Source organism: Mastigoproctus giganteus, chromosome 7 (assembly GCF_048544385.1).
Source record: "Mastigoproctus giganteus isolate SK-2022 chromosome 7, ASM4854438v1, whole genome shotgun sequence".
Classification (NCBI taxonomy): Eukaryota; Metazoa; Arthropoda; class Arachnida; order Uropygi; family Thelyphonidae; genus Mastigoproctus; species Mastigoproctus giganteus.
Window position 1 is genome coordinate 156,794,786 of NC_143581.1, and position 22,105 is coordinate 156,816,890.

Genomic DNA, 22,105 nt, shown 5'->3' on the forward strand with positions numbered 1-22,105 from the left:
GAATTGGACAGTGTAGCAAACACATATTTCTGTTGGTACCACGGTTGAACTGCACTATTCACTGGGGAGGGTAATCCCCTGTGTGAGTCTGCGTGGGTAGCACAGTGGTATCGTCACCGTCTTCCCCACACCGGGTGCAAAAGGCCCGGGTTTGAATCCCGTCGATGACGCGAGGAACTTTAGTGGGCTTTTTTCACTCCGTGGCTGAGTTAGTCGGTCTCAGGCGTAGATAGCAAGGTTTGTTCCCTCAGAAACTGGGGTTTTTTCGTCCAGCAAAACAGGCAAATCGACCAGAGAACACACGCAATTTACAGACACGAATACGGGTTAATGTAATCATTTACGGGTAACTCTAATATATATAGTATATAGTAATATATCCCCTGTGTGAGTACATGTACAGTCTTGGCTGAAGGTCACTTGCTGCTTAAGCTTCTCTTTAGCAAGCGCTACTTGGGCGCACTCTACGCCTCTGGCAGTAACTGCCTTGCAGCGACCACCTGCTTTTCACAGCATTCACCTTTCCACTACACTCATATCCACCCTCAGATGCACCCTCATCACGAAAATCCATTACCTCCCCAAAGGACTTGAACATCACTTCGTTGAGACGGAAGAGGAGTACCGAGCGCTCTCCCAGTATGCACAGGACCTCTTCACAAGGAGAAGGGTGTTAATTGCCATACTCCGAGACTGATAGTACAGTAACATAAATCGCATAAGTCAGAGACAACTCCTAGAAAAGAAAACTGTGGAAGAAAAGAAAATAAATGGAAGAAAGGAATAAAGAAAAGAAGAAGAAAAGAGAATCAACGGAAGAGGAGAAAGAAAAAGAAAAAAAGGACAGGGATTGCCTCATGAGTGTCCCAATCTCAATCAAGTGGACAAAAATAGAGACAACAAACAACAAACTGCAACCTAGCTCCCAAAGCCTCAAGGCAACCTGAAGAGGGCACCCTAGCCCCCTTCACCTTTAAACCCTACTACCCCTGGAGACGATTCTCTCGTCGATCCCCCCTCATTTCTACTCTGGTGGGGCATGGGCATGTCAAACTGAACCCTGGGGCTATCTTCCCTATTGGCTCCATACTTCTGTCTTTCTCCCCCCAGTCTTCAGCCTCCCCCCCTCTCTATCTTCACGTTAGCGAAGTCCCACACACCTAAATTTAAATACATCCAAAATATCTTCACCCACGTTCTGGCCCAACTCAAGCGACGTCAACCCCACGATTGACGTTGGTATGTATATGCACGTTGTGTGTACATATGTGCATGTCTGTATATATATGTACTTGTATGCACGCATATATACACCCAACTCAAGTGACGTCAACCCCACGATTGACATTGGCACATGTATGCTGTACATATGTGCATGTGTATATATATGTGCTTGTATGCACGCATATATGCATGCTATATAAATACAATAATTTTTTTTTTTTTTTTTAGGTCCTAGCCACTGAAATCTCAGGAAATTAGGTGGCAGGACCTGCCAGAGTAACTTAAGCCTACTGGGTTCCTGGTCTGCCTCCACGGGGCGAAGGTGGGGCAACGCTGTGCCTCAGTAGGGATCCAGCGGCTAAACGTCCAGATGAACAACGGTACACGGCACTACACATATACAATATCCATACACTTTTAAATCCCTGGCATTTCCAGTGAACTGGTACACCCACAATGAAAACTAGTGTGGGGGAAATACCTGGTGCCGTCTGACACTAAATACACATTACACCTTACCTTACACTCATATACCACACAATCCAAATTTAACCATCAAAATAAATTTCGCCGAAAATTCTCGGCTTCTCATTCGAGCGTCTTCACCACGCTAACGAACCTATACCAATTGATGTGTATCTATATGCATTTGTATGTATGTATATGCGCATTCTTTTTTTTTTTTTATAGGTCCTAGCCACTGAAATCTACGGAAATTAGGTGGCAGGACCTGCCAGAGTAAATAATTACAATACTGGTGTACCTGGTCTGCCTCCACGGGGCAAAGGTGGGGCAACGTTGGGCCTCAGTAGGGGTCCAGCGGCTAAATGAACAGATGAACAACGGTACACGACACTACACATGTACAATATCCATACACTTTTAAATCTCTGGCATTTCCAGCAAACTGGCACACCTATCACAATGTAAACAACGCGCAGATGGGGGAAACCCCCGGTGCCGTATGACCATAAATACACTTTACACTTTACACTCATATTGAAGTCTGCGTGGGTAGCACAGTGGTATCGTCACCGTCCTCACCACACCGGGTGGAAAAGGCCTGGGTTCGAATCCCGTCGATGACGCGAGGAACTTTAGTGGGCTTTTTTCACTCCGTGGTTGAGTTAGTCGGTCTCAGGCATAGATAACAAGGTTTTTTCCCTCAGAAACTGAGGTTTTTTCGTCCAGCAAAACAGGCAAATCGACCAGAGAACTCACGCAATTTACAGACACGAATACGGGTTAATGTAATCATTTACGGGTAACCCTAATATAGTATTTTTCTTTTTATTACACTCATACTGAAAATGAGAAAGCAAAAACTTAAAAGCAGTAACTAAATGTCGTGTGCCTCTGCGTTACGAAGAATATAGTTTCTTTTGTGATAAGGAAGTCCTCGGCGACAAGCTGAGTAACCCGGGACAGTGATTCTCCCCCCAAAACCAGTGGTTTTATTTGTTTTATTTAAAGTAGTTTTATTTGTGTGCCTACAATATAAGAAACAATGACTTTTTTGCTTCCTCCCTCTGCCATAGACTTACCACGGACAGATTGGATCTTCGTAAACACGCATATAATACCTGTAACCACCACGGTATCTGTGTCTTAGAAAACCCCCATCAAAATTAGCCCGGCCTACCTAGGACTATTTTTATACTTGGGTGTTACCCCCCCCTCCAATCATTGGTGGGGAATCAAAAAGTTTAGATTGACCACTGCTAGGCCCGAAATTGTGCGCCGCACGTATGGTCGGCAACATTTGTAAACATTCCTAGCCGGTTCTTGAGTGTGTGGATCCAACCACGATAATGCGCAGTAGTCTCGATAAACCGTACCTGTGACAAAATGAGTACCCATAGCCAGAAATTGACTGAACTTCAGCCAGAAGATGAACTGTCGATCCTCGACATGGCACAGTACTACCCCTGGCAGGCGTGGAACCCAAAATGGTCAACTCCTTGAGGATTATTTGGCAGGATCACAGCTGACAGTGCTAAATCAAACTCACCTCTTGCCAACCTTTTGCAACACCCTCTAGGAGGCCACGATTGATGTATCCCTAGCCACTAGGAACGGCAGGATTTGTGACTGACTGGAGGATGGAGGAGGCATGGGCTACCTCAGACCACCGTGCAATCACCTTTAAAATAATCAGACAACTGACAACAGGAACACTAAAAAACCAACAGAAAATAGTTATGCAGTTGCCAAAGCAGACTGGATTTCATTCAAGAACGTGCTAATCACAGCCATAGAAAGGAACCCAGCCAGTATAAACCCACAGAATTACCCGGATGACATGCTGAGGGGAACCACAGACCTAATACAAACCATTAGCCATTGAACAATCAAAAGAAAAAACCCAAACCTGGTGCTGTTCCTTTGTGGACCCCAGAAATAGCCATGCTTCGACGCCAGATGCAAAAAGCTAGGAAAGATTTCCAGAGAGCCCGTAGGACTTCGCCTGCACATCAAGTACAGGCTTGAAGACAGCGCTATCGAGAAGCCAGAAATCACTATACGGACGCGATACAGAAAAGCAAGAAGCGTTCCTGGGAGCATCTAGTATCCACGACAGGAAGCAATGACCTCTGGGGTGTAGTTTTCAAGGTGACTACAAACAAACTGCCCAGGGGGGGAGGTGTTCAGCACCACCAGGACCTCGCAAGGAGACTATACAACCACTTGGGAGCAATCGATGGGTAATATACTCAACACAATTTTCAAGGAACCCGCGATCCAAACTCTGTAAGAACAACATGAAATCTGCGAAGAAAATGAAAAATATATCACCCCTGCGCTCGAGCCCCCCCTTCACCCATGAGGAACTCGGCGCGACTGCTACCAGGATCAGAAACCGCAAATACCCGGGACTTGATATGATCGAACCGGGGATACTGAAAAAAATAGTAGAAATTGCCCCGCAAATCCCACTCACCTTCTACAACAAATGTTTGGAAACAGGGAAATTCCCTGCGGCGTGGAAAACTGCAAACACCAAACTAATTCTGAAAAACCCTACTAAGAACCCAGAATGTCCATCATCATACAGATCTATCGCTCTGTTCTCGGTGGTCAGTAAATTATACGAGAGGCTGCTCCCCATGCGGATACAAAATCACTACGAAAGGGCAGACCTGACAGCTAAAAATCAGTTTGGCTTTAAGCCAGGATCCTCTACGGTGGATGCCCTTGGAGATCTGCTTAGGAAAGCACAAGAGTGCAGGAAAAAATATCTATTGGTCATTTCAGTCGATTTCGCCGGGTCTTTCGACTCACTTTGGTGGCCGAGCGTCCTGAGCAGACTAAGAGAAGCTGCAGTACCCATCAACTTATACAAAGCAATGGAAGACTACCTTTCAGGCAGTAGAGTGGAAATAAATACAAATTATCAAAAAATCACAAGAAACGTACATAGGCGCTATCCACAGGGGTCTGTCTTGGGTCTTCTCATTTGGAACATGGTGTTGGACGATTTCCAGTGCGAGGACTTGGGGCTGGCTGAAGCCCAGGCCTTTGCGGACGATCTCATTGTTAATACTGAGGCAGATTCCAGAGTCCAACTGGAAAACATCGGTAATCAGGCAATGCAGAAATTACAATACTGGGCCACAAAAAACCAGCTAAAAATTGCACAGACAAAAACTATATCCATCTTGCTGAAAAGAACTCTTCAGGTACAGCATCCGTCCCAAATAAAAATAAATGGCCTGACCATCAAACTCACCAAGCAAATGAAGTACTTAGGAGTTATCTTAGATAATAACCTATCCTTCATACCCCACCTAAAACACATAAGAATGAAAATAAGAAGATACTCAGCCCTAGTGGCTAGGATTACGAGGAAGGACTGGGGACTGGAAAAACGAACCCTAATGCTATATTATAAGTCAACCTTCATCCCAGCAATAACCTACGCAACTGCAGTATGGTACACCAAAACATCACTAGTAACCAACAAGAAAATCCTGGACATGACACATAGGACCATCCTATTGACAAGCACACGAGCTTGCCACACGGTAAGCATACCAGCACTGCAGGTGCTTGCTGGAGCGCTACCCCTGGATTTAGAAGCTGTGAAAGCAGGACTGCTCTACCTGCACTCAAAGGGAGTGGCCACAAATCATCAGGACTTCACAATCAACCGAGCAAGCAGTCAAAAAACAGAAAGAGCACAACTACAGACCTACCTCCTTCAGGAGTGGCATTAAAGGTGGACAGAGATGACAAAGGGTGAGATCACTCATAAATTCTTTCCAGAACTGAACAAAATATACCCAAGGCAACCGGGCTGGTTCTTCCCGGGCTTGCACCTGACCTCCTTACTCACAGGACATGGACCCTTCAACCAGAAACTGTTCGGCTTCGGCCTCGCCGATGACCCAAATTGCACGTGAGGGGAGGTCGAAAGCTGGGACCACCTGCTCTACGACTGCCCACAATACGAAGATCTCAGATGCACCCTCATCACGAAAATCCATTACCTGCCCAAAGAACTTGAACATCACTTCATTGACACAGAAGAGTAGTACCGAGCGCTTTCCCAGTATGCACAGGACCTCTTCACAAGGAGAAGGGTGTTACTTGCCATACATCGAGACTGATAGTACAGTAATATAAACAAATCGCATAAGATAGAGACAATTCCTGGAAAAGAAAACTGTTGAAGAAAAGAAAATGAACGGAAAAGAAAGGAATAAAGAAAAGAAGGGGAAAAGAAAGGAATAAAGAAAAGATGGAGAAAAGAAATGAATAAAGAAAAAAAGGGGGAAAGAAGAAGAAAAGAGAATGAACGGAAAAGAAAAGAATAAAGAAAAGAAGAAGGGAAAAAAAAGGTCAGGGATTGCCCCATGAGTGTCCCAACCTGAATTAAGTGGACAAGAATAGAGAACAAATTGCAGCCTAGCTCCCAAAGCCTGACGGCAGCGTGAAGAGGGCACCCTAGTCCCCTTCACCTTTAAACCCTATTCCTCCAGGGAGACGATTCTCTCGTCCCCCACCCTCATTTCTACTCTGGTGGGGCATGGGTATGCTACACTGAAACTTGGGGCTTTCTTCCATACTGGCCCCATACTTCTGTCTTTCTTCCCCCCAGTCTTCAGCTCCCCACTCTCTATCTTCACGCTAGCGAAGCCCCACACACCTAAATTTAAACACATCCAAAATATCTTTGCCCACGTCCCGGCCCAACTCAAGCGATGTCAACCCCACGATTGACGCTGGTATGTGTATGCTCGTTGTGTGTACATATATGCGCGTGTGTGTATGTGTATATATATGTACTTGTGTATGTGTATATATATGTACTTGTATACACACATATATACATGCAATATAAACACAATATAAGAATTTTTTATTTTTATTTTATTTTATTTTATTTTTATTATTATTTTATTTATCTTTTTTATTTTTATTTTATTTCTTTCTTTCTTTACTTTTTTTTCTTTTTTTTTTTAGGTCTTAACCCCTGAAATCTCAGGAAATTATGCGGCAGGACCTGCCAGAGTAACTTAAGTCTACTGGGTTCCTGGTCTGCCACCACGGGGCAAAGTTGGGGAAACGTTGGGCCTCAGCAGGGGTCCAGCAGCTAAACGACCAGATGAACAACGGTACACGGCACTACACATATACATTATCCATACACTTTTAAATCTCTGGCATTTCCAGTGAACTGGTACACCCACAATGAAAACTACCCGGAGATGGGGGAAACCCCTGGTCCCGTCTGACACTAAATATACCTTATACCTTACACCCCCGTTTACTTCTCTTGGTGCAGCATGGGCATGCCACACTGATATCTGGGGTTGTCTTCCATATTGGTCCCATACTTCTGTCTTTCCCCTCCTGTGTCTTCAGCCTTTCCCCCACTCTCTCTATACATCACAGTGTACGCCCCACACAACAAAAACTTAAAGAAACTCCCAAATTATAACAGCCAAATCGCGCATCAATTCCGAAATTTAACCTCATTAGCGAACTATCCCTTAAAATCGCGTTATTCTTCTTATTATTATTATTATTTTATTTTTTTTAGGCCCTAGCCACTGAATTGTCAGGACATCTGGGCCTGCCAGAGTAAATAACTATAATACTGGTGTACCTGGTCTGCCTCCACGTGGCTGAGTGTGGGCAATGTTCGGGCCCAGCAGGGGTCTAGCGGCTAAATGGCCAGAGGAACAACGATACAAAACACACATACTTCCAAATCCCATACACTTTTAAATCTCTGGCCTTAACAGTGATCTGTTACACCTACAAAGAAAACCATGTGGAGATGGGGGTAACCCCTGGTGCCGTTTGACACGAACACACTTTACACTTTTACCCCGCTTGGAGCAATGGCCCATGAATGACATGGGGGCACTGGTTCCGACTGCTTCTTTGAACCAATATCTTTTCCCCACCTTGAACAGCAGATTTGCTGCCAGTGTGCCAATTGGCGACTGAGCTGGGCACTCTTTCCTGGCTTTCTTTCCACTCCACTTCCCTGGCAGGGGAAGTGGAGTGGAAAGAAAGACTGTCCTCTTGTCTCCTCCTCTCCTCTCCACCCCCCATTTTTCCCTCTGGTGGGGCATGGGCATGCCACACTGACCTATGGGGTTGCCTTCCCTTTTGACCCCATATTTCTGTCTCTCTCCCAGTCTTTAATATCCCTCCCCTACTCTATCTGTACACAAACGATTGCCCTACACGTCCAAATTTAATCATGTCCAAATTACTGTTTGCCAATAGTTTCGGACTTTCAAATCCTAGCGCTATTACCCCCCACGCAAAAGATAAAAAAAAAATTTTTTGTTTAGGTCCTAGCCACTGAAAACTCAGGAAATTAGGTGGCAGGACCTGCCAGAGTATATAATTATAATGCTGGTATACCTGGTCTGCCTGCACGGGGCTGAGTGTGGTCAACGTTGGGTCTCAGCAGGGGTTCAGTGGCTAAATGGCTAGAAGAACAACGGTACATAACACTATACGTATGCAATATCCATACACTTTTAAATCTCTGGTCTTTCCAGTAATCTGGCAATGAGGAGATAGGGAAACCCCTGGTGCCGCTTGACACTAAATACACTCTAGACTCTATGCTCAACCCCGCTTGGAGCTTACCGAGCCCTCACTCAATTTGCAATGGGCCTCTTTACCAGGCAGAAAGCGCTACCACCACCATAGTATTCGAATCAATAGGTCAAAACAACCATGGCTGCCAATTGTTGCTGCACATCGCTGAGCCATGGATGCTAACGCCTTGTACCAACTTGACCAAGAAGACAATCCGGAGTACAGAACCCAACTTGACCCCTCACATCTCGAGTAGTCAACTAGTCTCCCCACTTGGTTTGGACAACACTAGCAGAGCAATCAAAGACATGGTCCTCACACCTAACAAATTCCTCATGATTGACTCCTGGACCAACTTCTCCTCACCAGACGAGACACAGCTCATCAAGAAGAGACCTAACATCGATCCCTGGACTTGACCATCCTATCTTGGACTCCCAATTTTGACCTTCCAACTACTCATTATCATGGACTACTGGACCAGCCTTCAGTCTGGATGCGACACAGACTCACCGAATGGAGTCCCAATGATGACACCTGGACTCGACCTTCCCGATCATGACCCATCCACCATAGTAGCACTCACGTTGCTGGATTTCCACCAAGTTGCCGGCTCCTACTGACTGTCCGTGCTGGCCGTACCTACCCTGCATTTGCGGAGTATCTCTCTCCGTTCTCTTTTTCTCTCTTTTTTGGTGGTTTTTCGCCCCCCCGCCAACCCACTCTTCCCTCTGATGAGGAATTGGGCATGCCACACTCTCAGCAGGAGCATCTTCCCTGTCGGCCTCTTTCTTCTGATTCCTACCATTCTGTCTCTCCCCCTTACTTTTCTCTTACACAGTGGCTTTTATTTTATTTTTTGTGGGTGGTTTAGTCCCCCACGCCACCCCACTCTTCCCTCTGATGAGGCATTGGACATGCCACACTGTCAGCAGGTGCCACATTCCCAAGTGGCCCCTTCCTTCTGTTTCCGACCCTCCAGTCTTCTGCCTTACTTTTCTCTTACACAATGTTTTTTTTTTTTTTTATATATGCCAAACAGGTATAAATCTAAACACATCAAAATTATTGTCCGACCTATTTGGTCCTAGAACAAGTTATCAGCGAACAACCCTACGCTCTGTTAAAATTACAACCGTTGTTCAAGAAACAGCGATCATCTCATTCTCAAATCTGGTCCTAGCCACTGAAATCCCAGCGAAGTAGGTCGTAGAACTCGCCAGAGTACTCTAACATCAGTGGGAGGATGACCAGGCACACCTGCTCAGCCTCCCCGTGGCACGGTGTGGTAACGTCGGGTCCCATTAGGGGCTTGGCGGCTAACAGACCAGAGGAACAAAGGGCACAACACAATATACAGCACATGACCCCCACACACCTTCAAATCTCTGGCCCAATACAATGTATATCCGGGGAGATGGGAGAACTCCCAGGAGCCGTTACACTCTCTAAATCGGTTAAAACCTGGTGCTCCTTAACTATGGAAACTTCCTTTTTGGTAACCGGACGTGGCTCTCTCAATCAAAAACTCTTTCAGTTTCGCTTACATCACACCGATCTCTGCAGCTGCGGGAATACAGAAGATTGGAGTCACCTGCTCTTTAACTGTGCAATCTACGACGATCTTATGGTGAAGCTCCGAACTGACGTTCCAGATATCTCTCCAGGGCGGGAGGAGTTGCTTCTGCAGAATAAGAACCACCTTTCAGCTCTTCAGAAATTTGCCTCCGACGTGTTTGCTCGCAGAAAGAGAATCAACACCGGAGCAGCGCACCAAAACAATCCACTAAATACACCTGTGTAAGCGGGACAATAGTTTGCTTCTCTACTATCCTGGATGACAAAACATGTACTTTCAGGGAACACTGAGAAATTTCTGTGCAGTTCCACATCTGAATTATCCTGGATACACTAGTACTTAAAAAACCGGTGCTGGTTGACAAAAATGAAAAAAAAAAGAAAAGATTTCTCTTCTTTTTTTTTCATTTTTGTCAACCAGCACCGGTTTTTTTTTTACCAGCACCAATCCCTTTTTATTATTATTAATATTTATTTATTATTATTATTTTTTTATCCCAACTAATAAAAATGTGTCTTTTTTTTCTGCACTGTTTTTTTTATTATATATATATATATATATATATTTTTTTTTTTTTTCCAATGAGCACCACGGGTTGGTTTTTTTTCTTCCTTCTCTTGTGCCTTTCTTTTCCTCTGGAAAGGGCCCCAGAGGATCCTGGCCCACCTTTTGGCATCACTAGGTGGGTCAGAGTCTCTTTTGAGACATTACGTGCCCTACTGGAAGTGGCCCACCTTCCCGTGGTGTGGACGAGTACTCAGAATCATCTGTCCCTGTGACTGATGCTTCTGGGTAGCCAAGAGGCCAGCACAACAGCAGAATACACACATATCTGGCCCATTTGTAGTGATACTGTTCTTCAGAGAGACACGAGGCGGAGTTGAACAGACGTTCTAGGTGCTGCCGTATACATATACACATGTCCACCTAAACATCATTGCTGACCAGGTACACCCTTTCATGGCAACGGTTTTCGCTTCTGGCGGTGCCGTCTTTCAGCAGCATAATGCGCCATGCCACACCGCCCGGATTGTTCGAGATAGGTTCGCGGAACATGAGGAAAACTTCCAGGTATTGCCTTGGCCTCCCAATTTCCCAGACATCAATTCCATCGAGCATCTGTGGTTTGTGTTGGAACAGCAACTCCGATCTGCGGCGTCTCAACCACGGACCTTACAGGAGTTAAAAGGATCTGCTTGTTACGTGTTGGTACCAGATAGCACAAGACACATTTAGAAATCTTGTAGCGTCCATGCGTCGCCGGGTATAAATCTATTAGGTAGGTGGTCATAATGTTTTGGCTCATCGGTGTATATATACACTGTATTGCCAAAAGTAAAAGAACACTCCTGGTATTTGGAGAAAGATGAACCATACACGAGATTCACATGTCAGGGACTGGTATAAAAGCAATTGAATTCATGCTAACATAATGAGACCAACGAGAAAAAGAAAGTTTGAGGCATTGAGCTTAGCTGCTTTCAACGGGGAGTCATCATAGGATGCCATATTAGCGATCAATCTGTTCGTGCCATTTCAGCAAAACTACAACTTCCTAGATCAACGGTGGCTGATATAATCACCAAATGGAAACGTCATAATGCTACTAAAGCCCAAAATCGTTCGGGTAAACGGCAGAAACTGATGGAAAGAGACCAAAGAACGCCAGCAAGAATGGTATATAGAACCCACCAGTATTCATTTAGTACCTATCAATTAAGAATTCAAGGAGGTCACAGGAATTTATCTTAGTACACGAACGATATAGAAAGCTACCTAGTATGAGATAAGAGCCAGAGCATACAAACCAAACGTCACAGCACCCAATGGGCAGCTTCGACTTGCTTGCTGTGCAACCAATCGTAACTGGTTCCTAGAAAAAAGCTGTGTTGTGAAGTGACGAATCGCGTTACATGGTTTTCCGATCTGTTGGCCGTGTTTAGATCTGGCCAATGACCAGTAAACGTTATTTACTAGTGTATCACCCCAACTGTGAGGGTTGGCGGAGGTGATGTCGCCGTCCGGGATAGTTTGCCTTGATTTGGCTTTGGAGACCATTAGTCTCGTTTCTGGCACAATGGATATGAACATTGTGGTAACAGTGAAACTGAAGAGCATTTAAGGACAAGATAAACTGATAAGTCAAATTCTTGCTTAGGTGTTTATCTTAAGTAATCCAAGGCAAGACACACAGTGGTTCATCAAAGATTACTGAAAAACAAGAAGCAGGCTCATTTACATTGTGAGTTTAAGATGCGTGGCAGATCGTATGCATCTTAGCAATGGGGCACTCAAAACAACGTTATTGAATACATCTCTAAGAGAAGCTGAATTGGTGGTGAATTCTTTTTCTGCAATATATGCGTCTTATTAGAATATTTTTCTGTAATATAACTAATTTTCTCTTATTAAATAAGTGGTGCTTATAAAATTCAACAATAAGCAAACTTTTTAATTCGTATAGGTTCTAATCCATGTGAACTACGATGCCGAGCAGCTAATTCTGACTTATATTATAGTTTTGGAAAAGTCTGGGATGGAACCAACTGTGGAAATGAGGACGGACTATGCGTCAACGGCAGATGTATGGTATGTTATACATGCTCTCTCTCTCTCTCTCTCTCTCTCTCTCTCTCTCTCTCTCTATCAAGAGAGAAAATATTCCAAAACAGGGTGGCCAACCGTCCCAACATGGCCAGGTTGTCCCAATTTAGAACTTCAAGTCCGGCTTCCCGATATTACCATCATTTGTACCAATAAGAGGGAAGAAAACTGTTAATTTCTTGACTTTACGTATTTTTAATTAATTCTTATTGGAATCTAACAGATGTGCTAAAATTAATTCTGATAACAAGAGAAAAAGGAGAATTGAGAAATTTTTTTTCTCTTTGTTGTTTTAAATTACACGTATAACGTATTAATTTATGCTATACATTATTTTAGTAATAATTCTCAAATGAATTTTCCTTTTGTTGAATTGTTAAAGTGAAGTAATTTTGAAAATTAAATTTAAAAAAAGCAGTAATAATCATTTAAGATATTGCAAAATATTAAGCATTCCACATTCAAATGCTTCATCAGAAAGAGTTTTCAGCTTAATGAAAACTGCTTGGTGGAAAGAGAGAAAACGTCTTTTATTAGAAAATTTAGAAGCCGAACTTATCGTGAAACCAAACTATAACATGTCCTGTTCAGCATTTAAAACCTTTTCAAAATTTTCGGAAAAAGTAGAAAATTTAAAACTAGCGAAATCTAAGGGAAAAAATATAAAGAAAAAGTAGTCTTCCTCGCTATATTTAAAATAACTGTTATAAATAATATTGTAGTTTATATAGGACAAATACATATGAACAACAATCATATAACAAATAAATACTATCATTGATTGATTGATAAAAAAATTATTTTAATTGTAATTTTATATTTTTCTTTTACTTTCCGAAGGAAAAAAAATTCTATACTACACATTTCGTTTCAAGTTGTCCCGCTTACCAATTTTCAAAATATGGCCGCCCAATTCCAAAAATATTTTCTTGCTCGTCAGATCATAGTTCACATTAAACAACTTATTAATAAATATTAAAGGAACACAAAGTACACAAGTACATTAATTCATACTAATTACTAGGCCTCTACAGATTATTTAAAAGATCTAGTCATCATATGGAAGGGGGGGGGGGATAAACAACAATGAAAATAATAATAACGAAAAAAGCCTTCTGGAACGGCCAAATTCAGTCACATGATGAGATGAAAATACATTGTACTAGTGTTCACCTTGTTTGTTTGTTAGCGTTCAATTCCGATAATGGAAACTTCCCAAAGCAGCGGATGTGTTTCACTCTATGAATGGTCCACTGATAACTAAACTTGTGAAAATTAACAGTTTTTAAATTTATTTTAACTTGATTGACTTTTCAATATATGTAAGTGAATTTTTTCTATATGTTAAATTAATTATAAATGTTCTTGTTTAAAATGTTCTTGTTTGCAACAAGGCATCATATCTTTAAGAGTATAATAATCTATATAATATTGGTGTAAACACACCATAGACAAATCTTAAACAAAAAACTACGTTAGTAATGTGAAGGGCATCATTTTATCTATATCTCTTATTGTGCTCTTCCTTCACGAGTTGCCTTGTATTGCACTACCTCGAATAAGTAACGCTTCACTAAAAGAGAAGACTATTCTTACTTATTCTCAGTGGGCACCACAACCCAGAAACGGCGGCGGCTGGGTTGTGGTGTAGTTATTATCCCACACAAAAAAAAAACATGCCTTGAAACAGTGCCGTCTGGGTGCTGGTGCCCACTGAGAATAAGTAAGAATAGTCTTCTCTTTTAGTGAAGCGTTACTTATTCGAGGTAGTGCAATACATGGCAACTCGTTGTGAAGAGCACAATATGAGATACAGATAAAATGATGCCCTTCACACTACTAACGTAGTTTTTTGTTTAAGAGTTGTCTACGGTGTGTTTACACCAATATTATATAGATTTTTATACTCTTAAAGATATGATGCCTTGTTGCATTTAATTTTTACTTAAAGATTATCACGTACACCTTCTGGCATCTCATACTGTGTGATTATCTTCACAACTGGATTGTCATGTCTCCAATACCAGGGTACCAAACCATCCACCGATGAGAGGTCAACTAGCCTTGAAACGGCATCACTCGGGTACCTATCCACCCACCGAAGAAGGGCCAAATAGCCCTGAAACGGTGCCGTCAGGGGGGGGCCTGATGGCCACTGAGTTTCCTCGAATAGGTAACAACAGTCTTCTCTACTGGGGAAGCGTTGCCTATTCGAGGAATATATGAGCTTTGAGTGTGAGTTGAAGGAGCAACTGTCCCTTTCTTCCTTCTACGGCATTTCCTTCCTCTACATCCCCTACTATCACCTTCCTACATCTTTATCTCTTTTCTAAGTCTAATAGGGATAGTATGAGGATAACCGAGAACTTTATCCCATACCATATTTCAAAACGGTGTCAATAAGATTTGAAACGGTGCCGTCTGGGCGGCATGATGGCCACTGAGTTTCCGAGAATAGGTAACAAAAATCTTCTCTACTGGGGAAGCAATGCCTATTCGAGGAATTTATGAGCTTTGAGTGTGAGTTGAAGGAGCAACTGTCCCTTTCTTCCTTCTACGGCATTTCCTTCCTCTACCTCTCCTACTATCACCTTCCTACATCTTTTTTGCTTTCCTAAGTCTAATAGGGATAGTATGAGGATAACAGAGATCTTTATACCATACCATATTTCAAACCGTGTTGTCATGGGGAGCCTGATATTCACGGAGTTTCCGAGAATAGGTAACAACAGTCTTCTCTACTGGGGAAACGTTGCCTATTGGAGGAGTTTTTGAGTGGTGCGAGTTGAAGGAGTTAGGGCGGAAATAAACACTATTATCATTTCACGAGACTTCATTCATATACATATCTAACACCGAATGTGGGGGAGCTATATTTACCAATAGTTTATTGCTCGGAGACACAGTGTTGTGATTGGCTGTATTCACAAGATAACACGTCGGGCTTCAAGGCCGAATGACATTGTCAGGAGCTCAGATTTTTCTGTTCGAACAGAAATTTCGTTGGGCGTGACCGCGTGACAAGAGGAAAATGGAGGAAATGCTAATAGAAAACTAAATTTGAAGTAAATAATCTGTTTTCAGCGCACAAGTAAGAATATCCGAAAACAAATAACAACAATTTCAAGAACGTTGCACCTGTGCCTATTCCGAAGCACCCTGCACTTCGACCAGCTGCTCTGCATGCTTACCGCAAATGTCCAGTCACAGGAACGCTCAAAAATGGTCAAAGGAGGAAAATAGACCAACAGAATTACAAACTGAGGACGAACAAGCCGATCATTTCAATTTGCACGACTCATTACAAGTTCAATTTTTAGGGTTGAGAAGTAGTTTTTTGTTGTTATTAAATTTCGTAAAAAAATTTTTGTTTCGTATTTTGACAGAATAAGTCCTTATTAAAAATTAAACTTGCAGTATTTTAACTTTCATTAAACATATAACTAAGTTTTCTTTAGCGCTAATTGAATTTCGAAATTGCGTATTTTGCCCTTGAATGTCATCCTTAATTAGAATATACAGTATAGGAAATTAAATTCTTCTTTATTCATCCGTAAGTACGATACATCCCAAAACGATTTTCATCTTCTTCAAGTCCTGCAGTAAATGATGGAATTCGCCTTTTTCTGTTCTCTTCCAGTTGATGTCGTGTATCCATTGCGTACTCTCTTTTGTTTTCTCGGCTATAAGAGAAGCGCATGCATTTTCTAAATCTTCTTCAAAATCTGAAGAGGTGGATGAACTGTGGCAATTCATTTCGCTTCAGCTTTCCTCAAAGAGAATTACACGTATACAACGTTACAGGTTGCCAGACGTACCCCTTTTGGAAGTATAATAAAATTTCCAAGATACCCCTTTTTTAACATTTGAAATGGGGAATTCGAAAAATGCAGAAATCATAAAACACCCTGTTGAGATGATTATTTAGGAAGAAAGAATTAACTGACGATAAAGTTGTTGTTGAAATGCACCCTTAATTAAAGACTCAAATAACATTCTATCCTATTTACAAAGAGTGTTGTAGAATATTCATATTATGCCTTTTATATTCTACTTGACTTCTTTTTTATTTCGTTGTAATGGTTTAAGGCTCAGGCAACAAACTTTTTTATTTAAAATTCCCAATATCAATATCGATTTTCTGTATGAAGAATATGTTTTGTTGAAATCATTCCGTAGAAATATTGAGACAAAAGACCTCAAAATACCACAGATGGTTGGATAAAAATTTTAAATGCGTACGAAGTACGTAATACAGAAAAAAAATATTAATTTTGTTTTTGCTTTTCCTCACTCAAATGCAATGCGTGAGCGAGTATTTAGCTCAACGTTTAACGAGCGGAAAAAGGATAGAAATAAGAATGTTGAAGGAGAACTGTTGGTGGAAACCAATCCCAAAATGTCATGCAAAGAATTTTACGCATGTGCACTAAAAAATGAAAAACTGTTAAAGAAAATTCGCTCAAATGAAAAGTATTGCTAGGCAAATATTTTCTTTTTGATAAAATAAATCAGGTTTATTGAATATGTATTGTAAACAATCATGTAAAACATTTGATGTTAATATTTATAAAAAGTTTCCTTTAGTGTTTATAATCTTGCAATAAAATTTTTCGAATTAAACGAATTAAAGCATGGGCTATAATTCGGTTAATTTTATTAAAATTTGACTCATTTTGAATTCCACGAACTTGTAAAAATCAACAAAATATAGAAATAAAATGGTTATTATTAAAATTGTTCGGTTTTCATATAATGCGAGTATCCCAAAACGAGGAATGAATACCCCAAACATAAGCATGAGTACCTCAAGATCAAATTTTTAATCTGGCTACCCTAGGTTACAGTTTCTTCTCCGACCGCCTTCGCAGTTTACACTAAGCAGGGACCACAGAGTACTACTCTGTGACAGGGACATGACGAGATTCACGTGACGTGATAAGTGTGTTTCTGCCTTTACTGTCCCTTTCATTCTTCTACACCGTTTCTTTTCGTCTTCCATTCCTACTATAACTTTTCCTCTACTTTTTGCTTTTCTAAGTCTAATAGGGACAAGTGGATAGTATAGTTATTATCCCACACATATATAAACATGCCTTGAAACAGTGCCGTCTGGGTGGTGGTGCTCACTGAGAATAAGTAACAATAATCTTCTCTTTTAGTGAAGCGTTACTTATTCGAAGTAGTGCAATATATGGAAACTCGTTGTGAAGTAAGAGCACAATATGAGATACAGATAAAATGATGCCCTTCACACTATTAACGTAGTATTTTGTTTAAGAGTTGTCTATGGCGTGTTTACACCAATATTATATTAGTAAATTATGAATACAATCGTTAATCATATTTAGCAGTTACAGGCTTGAACCACAGGTCATTCATAGATCGTGTGCTACAGCACTCTCCCCCTGACTACTGGGCTACGTCGAGCCTACCAATGATATATTAACTATCCCTAGCGTACTAAAGCAATACAAACCGAAAAAGCACATCTTAAGTTGCCAAGTCACTCCTCCATTTATAAACACACCCTACTTACATCAAATGTACATGCCAACAAAGCTTCAAAAGATACACAGCATAAAGTTTTAACGAACGAATAATATTCGTTCGTTCTAAGAGGTACAAGCTAAAGGTTATAATGATTTATGCACCAACATCGAGCCATGATGATGAAGAGGTTGAAGTAATGTACACCGAAATTAAGAGTCTTCTAGATGAGCAAAAAAACCCACTACACTATTATTATGGGGAACTTCAATGCTAAGGTTGGAAAAAGACAAAACAGCGCAGAAAGGGGAACTATAGGAAATTTTGTAATTGGTGAAAGAAATGAAAGAGGCGAAAGACTTGTGGAATTTGCAGAATCCCAAGGATTGTCAATAATGAACACATTTTTCAAAAAAAGGGTGAACAGAAAGTGGACAAGAGTCCAAATGCATTAACAACTAATGAAATCGACTTCACCCTCACTAACAGAAGATATATTGTGAATGATGTTACTGTCCTGAATAAGGTAAATGTTGGAAGTGATCACAGAATGGTAAGATGCACACTTGATATAGATGTAGGAAAGGAAAGGAAAAAAACTGACTCGAGTAAATAATACAAAGGTCTTTGAGATAACAGAAGAGGAGAAAAAGCAGTATGTAAAAGGTAAAGTGCAGCCATTATCAATTCACTGCATGATGGAAGCGTCCTCAACAATTCATGCTGAGGGAAATGGACCATAATCTGCCACGCTGGTCCAGTGCGGGTTGGCAGATCGACCGTATTCAGCAGTCAGGGGCTTGAACCCCGGTCTACTCAAACAGCGTGTGCTACTGCACTCCAGCCCCTGACCGTTCGGCTACGGAGGCCGTACTGGAACTTAAGAACAAGTTTGAGCTTCTGCAGACTGCTCAGGACCAAGATATCGACGAGGAATATTACAACTTTCTGAAAGTGATAAAGCCCAAGAAACCTATAGGTAAAAAGAAATCCAAAGAAGAAAAAATTAGTCAAGAAACACTTGTTATGATGAATCGAAGGCGAAAAATGAAGAGCAAGATAAACAGACAAGGAGAAAATTGAGTATACTGAGTTGTGCAAAGCCATTAGAAAGAAACTCAGAGAGGACATAAGAAGATTTAACACAAGAAAAGTAGAACAAACATTAAGGGAAAACAAAGGATTTAAATCAACAGCCATGAGCAGTAATACAGAAAGACAAATGATACTGAAACTGAAGAATAGCGATGGTGTACTTATAGACAGCAGAGAAGGCATAATTCGAATAGCAGAAGACTACTATAAAGAATTATACAAGGAGCGAGGGAATGATGCCAGCCGTGGGGAAGATGGAATGCAAATTAGCAACACATGCGACATTCCCGATATTTAATGCATGTTCTACGTCATCCTGATGAGGTAGAACATGCATTGCAGAAAATGAGGAATCAGAAAGCCCCGGGAGAAGATGAAGTTACTGTAGAGTTGTGAAAACTGGGAGGAAGAGACATAACACAAAAACTGGCAAGGCTCTTCACAAAGTGCATTAGAAAAGGTGTGACGACTAAGCAGTGGAATAATGCAATCATAGTTTTGCTGCATAAGAAAGGAGATAAATCAGAAATTGGAAATTATAGACCAATCAGCTTGTTATCCCACATCTACAAGTTGTCCACAAGGGTCATTACTAACAGATTAGAAAGAATACTTGATAAGAATCAACCGAAAGAGCAAGCTGGCTTTAGGACAGGATTCTCAACTATGGATCACCTTCACGTAATATCAATCACAGCTAATGGAGAAAGCAAATGAATATAAAACACCATTATGCCTGGCATTTGTGGATTATGAAAAGGCATTTGACTCCATACAGCATAAGGCAATGTTTCGGGCACTGGAAAGACAAGGCATAGATACCCCACATATAATGATTTTGAAGAAAATATATGAGAATGCTACCTCCTTTATTAGACTAGACAAAGACAGTAGCAAATTTAAAATCGAGAAAGGAGTTCGACAAGGAGACAAAGTATCTCCGAAGCTGTTTACTGCTGCCCTTGAGGAAGCTTTCGGAAGATTAGACAGGTCGCAGAAAGGAGTCAATGTGAACGGAGAGTACCTAAACCATTTACGATTTGCAGATTATGACAGACATTGTGGTCATAAGCCACGATCCCAAAGAATTAGAGGAAAATCTTAATCAGTTATGCACAGTTTGTAAGGATTTTGGACTAAAGATGAATATGGCTAAAACAAAAGTAATGATGAACAAGTATGCCGCAGAAAGGGAAATAATGATTGAAGGAGCAGTAATTGAAAAGGTGGAGTCATATACTTATCTGGGACAAGGTATTAGCTGTAATAAAGGTAAATGGCTGGAAGTCAAGAGAAGAATAAATTTTGAATGGAGCATTCAGGAAATATAGTCACATAATGAAGAGCAATATCATCCCAGTTTGTCTGAAACATAAAATACACCCCCACCATGACTTATGGAAGTGAAGCTTGGGCACTCACCAAAAGAATGGAAGAGAAGCTGAGAACTACACAGCGAAGAATGGAATGAATTATATTGGGAATCAGACTGTTAGATAAGAAGAGAAACACATGGATTAGGCAGCAAACTCAAGTAAAGGACATTCTTATCAAAACTAAAGAACTAAAATTGTCTTGGGCAGGACACATAGCTCGAAGACATCATGACAGATGTACTAAGAAAATAACAGAATGGTACCCAACAGGAGCTAGAAGAAAACCTGGAAGACAAAGGCGGAGATGGATAGATGAAATTCATGAGTTTGTGGGTAGTAAATGGATGGCCACTGCTCAAAAAAGAAGGAACTAGAAAGTTGCTGGAGTGGCCTTCATCCTGCAGTGGATGGAAAATGGCTGATGATGATGATCTGTTTATTTTTCCCTGATATTAAAAAAAGAGAAAGCTTGTTGTATTGATGTTGAATAAGAAACTAATAACGATATGCACTCCAGATAGCTTTAATTTTCGCGCTACTATATTGCAGTGATACCATAATATAGTGGGTCCCAAACTTTTTTTCCTTTTACATCCCTCTCTTCTGTCTCCCCCCACTGTGCATGGATGTTCCACACATATTTTTAATAGGAATATGAAAATAATTTCATAAAACTTAATTCATAATAGCATATTTAAAGGTAAATACAATGTTTTAATTAAAATGTTTGAAATAAAGAGTGAAAAAAATTAAAAAGATTTTATTTCTTCATGAAAATGCTAAATGATTATAGGAAGATACTCGGAAATTTAGAATGTACACGATTCTGCTAATTACCGTGACTTCATCAATATATTTTTTTCTACTATATAGGTAGTTGACTGTGACGGGATTATCGGAGGTAATAGAGAGATAGATATGTGTGGAATATGCGGAGGTCAGAATGTTTCATGCCTTCACGTAAATGAAGTGTTCCAAGGCCGGTTGCCTCACATGTTAACCGAAGACACGAGAAGTTATGGTATGGTGTAAGTGTAAAATAATGTAACTGTTCAAAATTGAAAATATTCCAACGAACAACTCTGGTTATATGTCTTCAGCATTTTCTTCTTTTTTTAAGCCTAAGATGTTTTTAGCAATAATGCCAGAAAAAGCCTAAAAAAATTTCTAATGTCCTCCTAAACATTTTATGAGACAAACCAATTACGTATATTTCAAATCCGGAACCCTAGGGGAATGAAAAACGCCAGGTTTTTAAAATTTTCTGGATTTTTGGGAGGCATATTTAGTGGTTGATCACTAAATATGCCTCTTTGGAAACGCACATTTCAGTGAATAAGAGCTACACTAAGAGCTAAAACTATTTAGATCTGTAAACACTTATAATCAGGGGCTGGGCTAGCTCTTAAAAATGTAAATAACAGTTCAATTTGTTTATGTCATTTTTTTAGGCGCGTTAGCATATATTGTATACGAATAATGTCCCTATTGTCTTCACCACGTCCGTCCGTTCCCAGGTAACACACACCTCTACTTGCAGTCAACGGATTTTCATGAAATTTTATATTCGACCTTTTAAAAAATATATTTGTCGTGCATTCCAAATTTCACTAAATCGGACCAACAGAAATCTGGAAATTATTATTTCTTGTTTCTTTTTCACACATAT

The 22,105-nt window shown here is 40.8% G+C and overlaps 1 protein-coding gene across 1 annotated transcript in view; it reads left to right on the forward strand.

The window, feature by feature from the left end:
• LOC150083273 (uncharacterized) overlaps positions 1 to 22,105 on the forward strand; it is a 388,767-nt gene that overhangs the window by 204,859 nt on the left and 161,803 nt on the right. The window contains exons 5-6 of the mRNA XM_090377951.1: positions 12,336 to 12,460; positions 21,310 to 21,457. Coding sequence (XP_090234077.1) covers positions 12,336 to 12,460; positions 21,310 to 21,457 — 273 coding nt within the window. The remainder of the gene's footprint in view (positions 1 to 12,335; positions 12,461 to 21,309; positions 21,458 to 22,105) is intronic.